General features: G+C 43.1%; 2 protein-coding genes across 3 annotated transcripts in view; one reads left to right on the forward strand and one right to left on the reverse strand.

Annotated features, from left to right (window-relative positions):
* Nucleotides 1-108, reverse strand: part of Haspin (histone H3 associated protein kinase) — a 3,397-nt gene extending 3,289 nt beyond the window's left edge. Inside the window, exon 1 of one of the 2 annotated variants that reach the window (XM_010611372.3) lies at nucleotides 13-108. In XM_010611372.3, coding sequence (XP_010609674.1) covers nucleotides 13-108 — 96 coding nt within the window. Of the gene's footprint in view, nucleotides 1-3 lie in introns of both variants that reach the window. The other variant, XM_010611373.3, reaches the window with a different exon arrangement.
* The window catches only part of Itgae (integrin subunit alpha E), a 56,664-nt gene extending 49,362 nt beyond the window's left edge, over nucleotides 1-7,302 (forward strand). Inside the window, exons 27-31 of the mRNA XM_010611374.3 lie at nucleotides 288-344; nucleotides 627-722; nucleotides 2,027-2,122; nucleotides 5,277-5,387; nucleotides 6,362-7,302. Coding sequence (XP_010609676.1) covers nucleotides 288-344; nucleotides 627-722; nucleotides 2,027-2,122; nucleotides 5,277-5,387; nucleotides 6,362-6,457 — 456 coding nt within the window. The 3' untranslated portion in view covers nucleotides 6,458-7,302. The remainder of the gene's footprint in view (nucleotides 1-287; nucleotides 345-626; nucleotides 723-2,026; nucleotides 2,123-5,276; nucleotides 5,388-6,361) is intronic.
* The last annotated feature ends 5,069 nt before the right edge of the window (nucleotides 7,303-12,371 follow it).

Consider the following 12,371-nt stretch of genomic DNA (forward strand, 5'->3'; position numbering starts at 1 on the left):
CCCCCGCGCGGCTGTCCGGCCCGGCCGTTGCTGCCTCGGTCTCGCCCCGCCAGCAGCCCCATAAGTCCGGAAAAGCCGGCTCTCTGGTCGCCGGAACGAGGCCGCCATGGCCGGCTGGCACCCGCCAAGCAGCTCAAATTCAAACACCGCGAGACTCCCGCCTTTCGGTCCGCCTACCCTCTGGGTCCTAGCTTCCGGCCGTGCGCAGGCGCAGCGCGCTGGGTTGTAAGGAAGCCGGATATGGCGGTTTTGTTCTCAGTGCACTGAGCGAATGGCTCTCGTTTCAGGCCTACACGTTGTGCACCCAGAGTCAGGAACGTGCCTGTGGAAGCGATCCGGTTCAGGTGAGCGTGGCCGCCCCGAGAAGCTAAGAAGGGATTGAAGAAGGCCCGAAGCGGGTGACAGGAGAGATCAGATAGCTGCTTTTCTGAGGTTCCCCTGAAGCCCTCAACATTCTCCTCACCTGGTTTGTCAGACTGGGGCTTTGCTGGGGCCTGGGTGATTGCTCGTACTGCTCATATTCTCCATCCTGGGTCTTTAAAGCGCTTTGTGCCCTGAATGTTAAAAACGTCAGCCTTTCCGCACGGAAAGGGATTAAGCTAACTACATACGCTTTGCTTTTCTAGCATGTTGAAGAATGGCACTCAGTGAGCTGTACCATCACTTCGCATAAAGAAAATGTCACCGTGGCTGCAGAGATCTCCTTGGATCATTCTAAGCAGGTACTTGAGACTGAACAGATGTGATTAGTAAGCTCTAGGGCCTCTCTTCCTACAGAGGTTAGTAGCATTTAAAATGTAGCACGTCCCTGTGCTCGCTTTGGCAGCACATATACTAAAATCTAACACGTCTAAAACAGATCTCTTTCACCTTCTGTCCCAGCCTGTTCCTTAGCCAGTGAGTGGGGCTACCTTCAGTAAGTAATTTACTCCTTTTGGGTACTAGGAATTCTAGGAATTACCCATGACTCCCCCGTTTTCTACATCACATATTTATTCCAGCAGCAAACCCTGCTGTTTTACCTCTGGAATATATCCTAAATAATTCACTTGTCGGGCCAGGGATTTAGCTCAGTGGTTCTGGCGCCTGCCTTGCAAGAGCAAGGACCCGAGTTTATCCCCGGTACCCCCACAAAAAAATAATTCGCTTCTCTCCATCTCTATTGCTACTGTTGTTGTAATTCAAGCCATCTCTTGCCAGGGCTATCCAAGTAACTTTGGACCTGCTGCCCTTCCTTGCCTCTGCTTTCCTCATACCTTCTACAATTTTTCACATAACAGCTCTGCGTCTTCTAAAAGCAAACATTGGATTATGCTACTTCTATGCTAAAAAAAATATAATGAATAAAGTAAGAAAGAAAGAGAAAGTGACTTTGAACATACTATACTAAAATCCATACCTTTTTTCCGTGGACTGCAATGCATTACATGATCTGGTCTCTGTTTGATTCTTCAACTTTGTCTTTTAGTACTCTGCTTTCTCTCCTCCCATCCTACTCTTATAGCCCAGCTTTTCTATTCTGTTTCTAGGCACAGAACCTTTGTAATTGCTTTTTCTTTGTATGACATTGTTCTTTCCCTAAATCTGAACATGGATGGTTTCTTACATTTAGCTCAAATGCCATTTTCTTAGAGAGGTTTTTCCTAATTACTTAGTGTAAAGTGGGAACTAGTGATCAAGTTGCACATCTCGCAGTCATTTGTATGAGTGCAGTGAGGTCTGAGGAAATAGCAATGGGGTAGAGAAAAAAGGAGCATGGGAAAAAGGGGATTCTTTTTTTAAAAGCATTGTCAACTGACTTTGGTTTTGAGTTTGTGGAATGAGGTAGAGGGTAAGGGAAAAGCTGAGGAATAACTGCAGATTTCTTTCTTGAGGTAACTGTGTGGATGCTGAGGCCATTAACAAGGCTAAGGAAAATGAGAGAAGGAACATGTTTAAAGGGACAGGCGATGAAGGCTGTCTAGAAGCAGTGAGTCCATGTCTAAAATATGTTTTGTTTCCTTCCCTCCTTCCCCCCATCTTCTAGTTACTAAGAGATATAACTGAACTACAGGTCCTTGGTGAAATATCTTTCAACAAAGCTCTATATGAGGGACTGAATACAGAGAACCACAGAACTAAGGTAATCCCTGGCTGTTTTCTGGTTTGTGCTTAGCCTTTGAGCCCCTGCACAGGCACCCTCTGATTGCTCTTTCCCTGTTTTCAGTCGGTTTTGGCCTTGGCTCTGTCACTAACTACTTTTGCAACCTTGAGTGTGTCAGCTTTTGCCTTAGTTTTTCACCTGTGAAATAAGGTAATCGAATAAAAGACTAAGCTGAGGAGGTCTAATTTGAAGTAACTAGGCTGGAATCAAGAGCACTGTATCCTTTGATCTGAAAATTTATTGACTTTGAAAAACGTAGAAAATACATTTTGGAAATATTTCATAAGTGAGAAGTTATATTTGTACACATTAAATATCTTCTTAGTACGTAATGTCATTGTCTTGTTACAGTATTAAATAGTTATAATACTCAGGAATGCATAATTCTTTTATAAGACCTAGACTAAGTACTAGAACTCTTGAAATTTGTTTCGCTGAAGTATGACCAAAGTCAAACTGACATCTTTAGTCTGTGGGCTAAATGCTCCTGAGTGTGTTACCCTGAATTTTCATTCTTGTTGACACTTGGTTGTTCACGCTGCTAGTTTCAGACATGATCTGTGAGCTCCTGAGTTAGGCATGATTCTTCACTAGAGGAGATGTCAGGAGGGTGAACCTGAATTGCTAAATGTTAAATTGTCAGTTTTTCTCCCTGGAGGAAGAAGAGAAAAGAGCAATTCTCTAGACATGTCACAATGACATTTTCATTTATTTTGAAATATTTCTACTGCAGAAAATGATACGGGAGAAATAGAAGTGCCTCATTATTCTGCTGCTTGGGCTGGCCTCCAGCTCATGGCCAGCTCCTCCTGCCTGAGCCTCCTGAGTGCTAGGATTATAGACATATGTTACTACATTTGATTGTTTTTAAATTTTTTTAAAACTAAAATTTAAAAAAAATTTTTTTGCTGTCGTCTGCCTTCTTTGATCCTTATGTTTTAGGTCATGGCTTTCCCCATGACCAGCACAGAATTACCACATTGCAAATGTTGAGTTACTCTTATCCAAAGATCTGTTTGGATTTTGGGATCAGATCTGTTTTAGATTTCAGAGGTTTTGAATTTTGGAATGTTTGTAGACTTTGCCAATTGAAATCCCTAATCTGGAAACCTGAAATCTAATTTGGAGCATGTTGGATTTGGCTTTCTGGAGTGGGGATGCTCAACTTGTATTTTCACAAGAAAAGACACAGGAAGAAAGAAGTCAGCAAAGGATTTTTTTTTTTTTTTTTTTTTGGTTTTTTTTGAGACAGGGTCTCACTATGTACTTGACACTGACCTGGAACTCTCTATGTAGCCAAGGCTGGTCTCAACTCACAGTGATCCTCCTGCCTCAGCCTTCCTAGTGCTGGGAGTATAGGCATGAGCCACCACACCCAGCTCAAAGGATTTTTTTTTTTTCATGTGCCTTTGCTTTTTAGAGAGGAAGCTTCCTAAAAGCTCCCTGGAAACATCCCCTTCTATCTTATTAGTGAGAACTGAGTCTTGTTTCAATCTTTAGCAAAGGAGAACAGTTGTGTCATGATTATCTTAGGCCAGAAAGAATTGGCATAGGCCAAATGGCTATTGGGGGCCCCATTAGTGTTTGCCACAAGCAGTATAACCTCTGTTCTGCTTCTTCCTTAACCTCTGTCAAGGAAGCTTTGAGTCATTTTTAGGAACTTGTGCATTTTGAGGAGGAAAATGGGAGAATGCATCGAAGAAAAGATTCATTGCCTCTGGGCTGGGGATGTAGCTCGGTGGCACTCTCTTGCAAGTCCAGGCAGGGTCTTGAGTTTGATCCCCTGGTACCAAAAAAAAAAAAAAAAAAAAAAAAAAAAAAAAAAAAAAATCATGTCTCTATTCAAATGTAGCTTATTTCACTGCCACCTCAGGGCTTCCTTTCATTTCCTAAACCCAGATTCTTGAGTCCTGTTGCTCCCTTTGCTGTTGCTTTTCTGCAGAAGATAAAGTCAGCTCTCTTCTATTCTTCTTTTTGCTCTGTTAGTTTGATGCTTCCCCATCTCAAGTTCCAGAACTCACTCCTGAGATAGTTACTGTGAGTTACAAAGGGTCGGTAGGCTCAACCAGCATTTATAACCACGAAAAGAGGCCTCAAGGGTTAATTTGTGTAGCTATAGAGAAAACTCTCCAAAGCATCTTAACCTTGGTGCCTAAATGTATGCCTGAAAAGAGCTCAGTGGCTTGGGCAGGCAGAGCAGTCTATTTGGCAGCTTTTTTTTTTTTTTTTTTCTCCCATCAGGGTTCAGACTGGCCTTGAACTGACCATGTAGCCCAGGCTGGCCTTGAACTCATGGTGATCCTCCAGGCAGAGCAGCCTTGATGTTTACCTAAGTCTTGGCAGCATACTCTGACCACAGCCTGGGAGGGCCCAGTCTCAACTGGAAAACATCTCCCCTGAGCTTTCCAGCTGAGCCCAGTCAGTGAGATTAGCCGCCTGAAATTGAGAACATCTGTGGAAAATAAAACTTGGGGTTGACTTTTAATAGAACTCCACAAGTACTACACATGGATATAATTTTGATTTTATTATTGTGCCTTGGTACCTTTGTTAAATATTTCTGATGGGGAAACTGTATTACCAAAGACTATAGGGTTTTGTGTACTATCAAAAAAAGCTGTCAGAACAATTCTGAGTTAGAAAAGACTTGGATATTATTTAAAATAAGTCAATGAGTGGGCTGGGGATTTAGCTCAGTGGCACTGTTCCTGCTACACAAGCTCAAGGTCCTGAGTTTGATTCCTGGTACAAAAAAAAAAAAAAGTCGATGAATATAAGGCACAGGGATGTGCAAGTGCATAGCTGGATGTAGAATGTTAATTTTCGTCTCTGGTGCCATGGGCTCCTCTTTCAGACTGTTGAGAGCATTTTTAATACAAGGTCACACTCTTGACAGACCTAGGTTTTTGGATAAGAGACCAGAATGGTTTCTTTTAAAGGATTTTGCTCATTGGATGATTTTAGTTGATCTAAAATGCTGCATCAGGAAATGTTTAACTGTTGGCTTTATTGTCATCAGTCTTGATCAATACACAGGCTATTGCCAAGTCTTCATATTTTGCTCTTTAAAATAATATGTGGAAATTTTTCCTTCTTTGTGTGATTGATTGGATGATCTTTTTGTCTTGTCTAGATCACAGTCATCTTCCTGAAAGATGAAGTATACCATTCTTTGCCTCTTGTCCTTGGAAGCAGTGTTGGTGGCCTTCTAATTTTGATTGTGATTATAATCATCCTGTTCAAGGTCAGTTCTACTTATTATGTTTGTAAGGACAAGAGAGGACTGGGCTCTAGAGTTGGACACAGTGCATGGTAGGATAGCCAACGCCCAACGTAGAGCATTTGCTCTGGCCTTTTGGCCTCTTCTCCCTCTTGCTTCAGCCATACACCTAGGCAAATGAACAGCTTAGTTTTCTGTTAGAAAAAAACCAAAATCCACTTGAAGTGTTGTAGTACAGAGATCTTCCTAAAACAGATCTATGATATTTCCCTTTCTAAATCCTTTTCTTGTCTTCCCATGTCTCAAAAGATCCTCTACTCTAATCTCTACCCTTCTCCTCTACATACCTAAGTTTCACTCTTTCCTCCAGACAAGCTGAATGGTTCCCTAAATAGGGTCAGCCTTTAGCTTGTGTACAGGCTTTGCCAGGAGTCCCCTGCTCCAGTTTTTCACCTCCTCATTCACACTCTTCCCTGAAAACTCAATATAGAGACTTCCGGATCCTCCTGGTTGGGTTATATATTCTGTGAGCTGCTTTCTGGAACCCTTTCCAGGTGGCAGTTGTTATGCTGTACTATAATTATTCCCCTTTCCACTAGATTCTGAGCTTTTTGATGTAGGAGACCATATTGATCTTTTTTTATGCTCAGCATGATAGGCAGTACTGAGTATTCCTACATAAATAAGATTATATCCATGATAGCCAGAACTATACTACTTCGAAGAATTAGTAAGGTTAAAAAGGTTCAAATCCTCTGGGAGTTCAGAGGAATGTGGGAAGCTAGTTCTGACTGGGGAATAAGCACCTAGAAAGATAGCATCGTAGAGGGATCTGGAAGGACTGACTTCCAGGGAGAGACTCCGAAGAGGGTAGGGGAAGGAAGTATGATATGAGAAACAGGAGTCTACGGGCTATCTAGGCAGCAATCAGAATGATGTTTTCTAACAGAGATGACTATTCTAGGCCTCTAATTGGGCTTCCCTTCCCTCTGTTTCAGTGTGGCTTTTTTAAAAGAAAATATCAACAGCTGAACTTGGAAAGCATTAGGAGGGCCCAGCTGAAAGCAGATGATCTGCTCGCAGAAGAAAATTAGGGTCCACATCTTCATCCATTGGGATCCTTGAACTTCTAGAACCTTGGTGTTGCCCTGGTTACTTTTTCCTCAGGATGATCTAGAGCAGCATTGAATAAATTGTAGGATATTGTTTTTTAATTATATATTGTCCTAAAAAGTATCTGTACATTGTCAAAAAAGGAAACCTGGGAAACATTCGATAGTAAAATTAAATGGTTTTCTTTACAATTGTGCCTTAAATATGCAAATATTCTTTCTGGTTTGCAGTAAATTTTGATGTCTCATAGGACAAGTTTTCATTTGTATATTTTAAAAACTTGATGGTATTCTTTCAGATGTATTTTAGTATCAGCTTTTCAGATTTCCACAAGAAACTGTTTGGGGTTTAGTGTACAAGTTAAGTAGGGAAAATTTGGTATCTTTACAATATTGTCTTCTTACTCAGAAATACAACATTTCTCTCTTTGATGAGGTTAAAGACACTCTGCTGTAAGATTTAACATGTTTTTCAGAGAGGTCTTAATGAATGAGGATCTTTATTTTCAGAGATCTTAATTCATTACCTTTATTTTTCTCTGTTTGTAATAAAGGTGTTCATAAATTAAGAACTCTCTGAAGAATATGATAAAACCTTACAGCACATGTTAAGGGTGATTGATTCATGGTGCAGGGCTAGGATTAAGGGCGTATGATTACTAAATCATCCCACTGGTTGGTTTGGCACGGCCCTCATCCTGGTAGCCTGGATACAATATAGGTGACAGAAAGAGGCTTGTCTTGCCCCTTGCTTACTTTGCTACCTTTCTGCTCACCATGAACTGTTCCTCCTCTGTGATGCCCCTCTGCCTTGAAGCCAGCCATCTGTGGACAGAAACCTCTACAAACTGTGAGCCAAATAAGCCTTTATTCTTTTAACTTGTGGATATTTTGTCTCAGCAATGAGAAGAGTAACACAATTATACTTTGACTAAAATTTAGTATTTTATTTAATCAGGAATGTATGCAACAGCCTTTATACCTATAATCTGGACATGAATAGAAATTAATTTTCCCATCATGTTAGAGCTATTGCAGATACCTCTAAATACATTTTAACTCATTATTTGAAAGTAGAGTAGTTATCAGAGTTGGATTAATAAAGAAGCAAATAGGGCTTCTCTGGTACTGAAATCTGTCTTAGTTGCTTTTCTCATTGTTGAGACAAAATATCTAATACCCACAAGTTAAAAGAGTAAAAGTGTATTTTGGCTTACAGTGTGTAGAGGTTTCTGTCCATAGTCAGTTGGCTCTAAGGCAGGGTGGTAGAGTAGAGGGGCATCAAAGAGGAAAAACAGTCCATGGCAACATGTGCAGGAGGCAGCAAAGCAACAAGCAGCAAGCCTTCCTTTCCCATTATCCCATTCAGGCTGCAAGCCTTTTCAGTGGTGCCACCTACACCCAGATTGGGGGTTTGATTATCTACACCGAGAACTATCCACACCTTTAATCCCAGTATCACAGCCAGCCCCACCTATGAGTGCATGAGACTTTGGGAAGACATCTAGATACAAGCAATAACAGTAGTAAAGTGAGATGTGTGAATCTTCCCCCATCCAATCTCACAGACCTCCCATTCTGATCCTCTCTCCCATGCTCTGATCCCTTTTAAGAAAGCATATGTCTTAGATGGGGTTTGTGCGTTCACCATCACTTTAGGCCGTGATGCTGATTTATGGCAGAAGAAACAACTTGCCCTAGGCCACAGGGCCTAGTATATGGCAGAGCCATTATCCTTATAGAAGATTTTTGGATCCTGAGTCTAGTGCCTTTTATACAAAAGCTTCATGACAGTCTTGGCACGACCTGGGTGACAGTCTAGAGTACAGTGCTGATTCAGACTTGGGTGAGCAGAAGAATGGCTTGTGGAGTTCCACTGTCCAGGTCCTTTGGCCCCATCCTTTAAGGTTCTGATGCCCCAGCTCGGCCTCGGACTGGGAATCTGCTCTTTTGGCTCTCACTCCAGGTGGTTTTGATATGCAAGCAACACTCCGTGAGATACCAGTTGTGACATCAGAGTTTGTGCATCTTACTGCACTTTTGTTAGTTAGTAGCTCTTGTACAAATTTGGCATCTGGATGACTAAGTTGCTTTAGGAGACAAATTTAACTTACTCCTCGGATAAAATGGTCTGTGTTGAAGTCGCAATGTATGTACAAAAATAAAGACTTGGTCACAACCTCAGACACTTCAAACATACAGGCTAAAGGAATCTCATTCATTTATTTGTCTTTCTACAATCCTCAACGATTACTTTGTGAAGATTCTTTGAGGCATATTAGGAAAGCCCTTTCCTGCTCTCGGAGCCTGTTAACAAATAAAATATCTGCCCAACTATTGCAGCAAGAGAGAAAGCAGTGATAAGTTGTCCTGCCCTGTGAGAATGGAGAGAAGGTGGAAAGATACCTGCAAGCCAGGACTTGCAGTGTGAAGGTCTGAGATCAGCCTGGGCACTGACAGAGGGGATGGAAGATGATAAAGCACCTATGTGCATTTGAGGCCAAGTGTGCATTATGCAGAATATGAGGCTGGAGAGATAGGAGCAACATTGTGTAAGAGTCTGCCTAAGAATTGTGTAAGGGAACTCGGGGAATTTTATATGAGGATGAAATCTCACACCGGCCCTATGAATGGAGCAAGGGGTGGGTGGACCTGAGAAACTGCAAGTTATTAGGGGACCCACTGCAGGGAGCAGGAGGGAGAACAAGAAGAGTTTTGCTCTGAGATGAACCAAGCTGTCATTGCCTTGTGGGTTGACTCCAGTTTGAATCTTTATGTTTTTTGGTGCCCCGTGAACTAACATTCAACTCTGGTGTTCTGAAGTGGTTGATACCTTGGTGGTTTTTCCTGGGATCAGGTACTGGGAGCTAAGTAATAAATTCCAAGCCATCAGTTAAGATGGGTTATGGGTGCTGGGTGTGGTTGTGTCTGTCATCCCAGCCAGACTGAGTTCCAGGACAGCCTGGGCTACTTAGCGAGACCCTGTATCAAAAAAGAAAAAAAAGAAAAGGACGGGGGATTTAGCTCAGTGATGCCACCACCTGCCTTGCAAACGCAAAGTCAAACAAAGTCCCAAGTTCGATCCCTTGTACCACAAAATAAAAAAAATAAAAAAAGAAAAAGATTTACTGATGCTGTGAGAATCTTCCCATAGAGAGGAGCTTTGTTTATCCTGTTGACTGTATTTAAACAACATTAATAATGCATCTGCTAGTTTTTATGTGGGTCAGATATTTCTATTAATGGAATATGTTCGTCATAGCAGGACAGCTCAGAACAAAAGGTAAATTAAAGGACAAATTGGCAAAAGCTTTCCATGCCAGGCCTTTCCCATGCCTGTCTCTGGGCCACCCAGGACACATCACTGTTTTTTTGTTTTTTTGTTTTTTCTTTTTTGGTACTGGGGGTTGAGCCTAGGGCCTTTCCCTGAATTATATTCCTATTACCTACTCACCCGCCCTTTTATATTTTATTTTGAGACAAGGTCTTGCTGAGTTGCCCAGGCTGAGCTCAAACTTGTGATCCTCCTGCCTCAGCCTTCCAGAATGCTAGGATTCAAGGCATATGCCAGAGTTGGGCATGGTGGCTCACACCTGTAATGACAGCATTTGGGAGGCTGAGGCAGGAGGATCGCCAAGAGTTTGAAGCCAGCCTGGGCTAGAGTAATAAGTTCAAGGCTAGCCTGAATTATATAGTGAGTCCCTGATTTAAAGCTAAAAACAAAAGGCAAAGGCATATAACCACATGCCTGGCTGACACATCTGTCTTATAATGGTCTTTTGTGCCATAGGACAAATTGAAATCTCTTACCTCCTGGCCTCCCATCTTCTTTCGGGTGGGAAATAGTTCACTGTGTGGATCTCCACTTCAAGAACCATATTGTTTTGCTTTGTTTTTTGAGACAGGTCTTGCTCTGTAGTTCAGGCTGGCCTTGAACTCACTGCGTAGCCCAGGCTGGCCTTGAACTGGCAGTAATCTGCTTGCCTCAGCCTCCTGAGTGCTGGGATCACAGTTGTACACTACTGGGACTGGCCAAGAACTGTATTATTTTGTGGGATTTGTATTTTGTTTATTTCTATTTTGTTTGCTTTAATTTTATAGAGAATATGTTTTGAATTTCTGAGCCTCTCAACCTTTCTCATTCCCTAGGGCCAAGGGGAAAGGGGAGCCCATAAGTCTTTGGAGGTTGCAGGGGTGACCGAGTGACCTCCAAACTATCGTGGAAATACAGTGATGCTGTCGGGAGCTCTTCTGCAGTCACCTGCCTGCAGCTGACATTTTGCCTCTTGAAAGCTTCTCTGCTCATCTAGCAGAATGAGAGTTCTTGATTGAAGGGCAGTTCTGTCTTTAAAGGTTTCTTCTATTATGGTGTATTTTCTCCCTTAACGTTGATAGATTCTATAGGAGAAGGAAGAGAGAGGGCATAGAGAAAGACTGGTATCTGAGACAGAGAGTCTGTTTCCTCTACAGGTAGATCCCCCAGCCCATGTCCTTGGAGCCAGGGCAGGCTATCTGAGGATCCACCGTAGTTATTACTGGAGACATTCCCAGGACTCAGAGCAGAGCAAGATGATGCCAGGAGTGTCCAAGCCTCACAGAACAATAGATTTAAAATGTGGCAAGTCTTCGGAGCAAGTGAAATGATATAAAAAGAAAAAGACCCATTAGAAATCCGTTCTAAAAGGCCAGGGATGTAGTTCAATGGCGCTATGCCTGCCTAGCAAGTGCAAGGTCCTGAGTTCAATCCCTGGTACTAAAAAGAAAAATCCGTTCTATAAATCCCCATCATTTCACTGCATGTACCTAAATCATCCAACTAGACGAAGGCTGGTGAGCCAGATAAGAGTTCCCTCACTGCCAGTCCCATCCCTCACTTCGAGTGGACAGCATGAGGTATGGTGAGCATTCTGGGAGAAGAGGGACAGGAGGGTGGTGAGGCAGGGAGGGTGCTCTGACTACTCAAGACTAGCTATGGGCCCTGACTCCAACCTCAGCAGTGAAGCTGAAAGCCATGCATTCGGTTCTTGGCATGCCAGGGTGCTGGTGGTGGTTCTTGGCATGTTCTGGGCCCTGCAGCAGTGGGAGCCACTGCAGAAGGTGCCCATCCATTCTCTTGACTGCCCCCCGCCAAGGCATGGGTGAGTCCATTCCCCACCGCCAGGAGCACTGCACAACAGGACAGGAAGAGGTGCCCATGGGACCTGGTCCTGGCAGTGGCCTCCTCAACAGCCTGGCAGATATATGCACTCCATGCTAAATGTCCTCCACGAGAAGCCAGGGTCCTTAGGTGACAGAGCCTCAAGATCCCAGTGGAAGGGCAGGAGATGCCCAGAGCTCATTTCAGCAAGCGTGAAATGGGCTCTGCCCTGATTTCACTGGCTGGCTCGATGAGTGAGTCAAGGGAAGCCATGTGGAACCTAAAGCACTGGTGACAGTGGAGACCATATCTTGGGCTGTGGGACCAGATCACCTGAATTTATTCTGGCCCAGATGTTTACCACCGAGAGGATGGTAGATACATCTAACCTTTCCCCTTTAGGGAAAATCAGAGTAGTTGTGATACTAACCATGTAGGGCAGTCATAGCCATTAAATGAGTCCCTCCATGAAAGGGATTTAGAGCTATATCTTGCAAGCAGTGAATGTGAGAGGTATTTGTTATGATAATGGTGGCAAGATCATTTTAACAGGCCACCATAAGGCTCAGACTGTTAGAGAGTGCCGGGCGTGGTGGTGCTCACCTGTAATCCCAGCCTTTGGGAGGCTGAGGCAGGAGGATTGCTGTGAGTCCGAGACCAGCCTGGGCTGCATAGTGAATTCCAGGTCAGTCTCGACTACATATAGTGAGACCCTGTCTCAAAAAAACTGAAAAAAAAAAAAAAAAAAAAAATGTTGTA

Source organism: Fukomys damarensis, unplaced genomic scaffold, assembly GCF_012274545.1.
Source record: "Fukomys damarensis isolate Sample0158 unplaced genomic scaffold, DMR_v1.0_HiC HiC_scaffold_13, whole genome shotgun sequence".
Taxonomy (NCBI): Eukaryota; Metazoa; Chordata; class Mammalia; order Rodentia; family Bathyergidae; genus Fukomys; species Fukomys damarensis.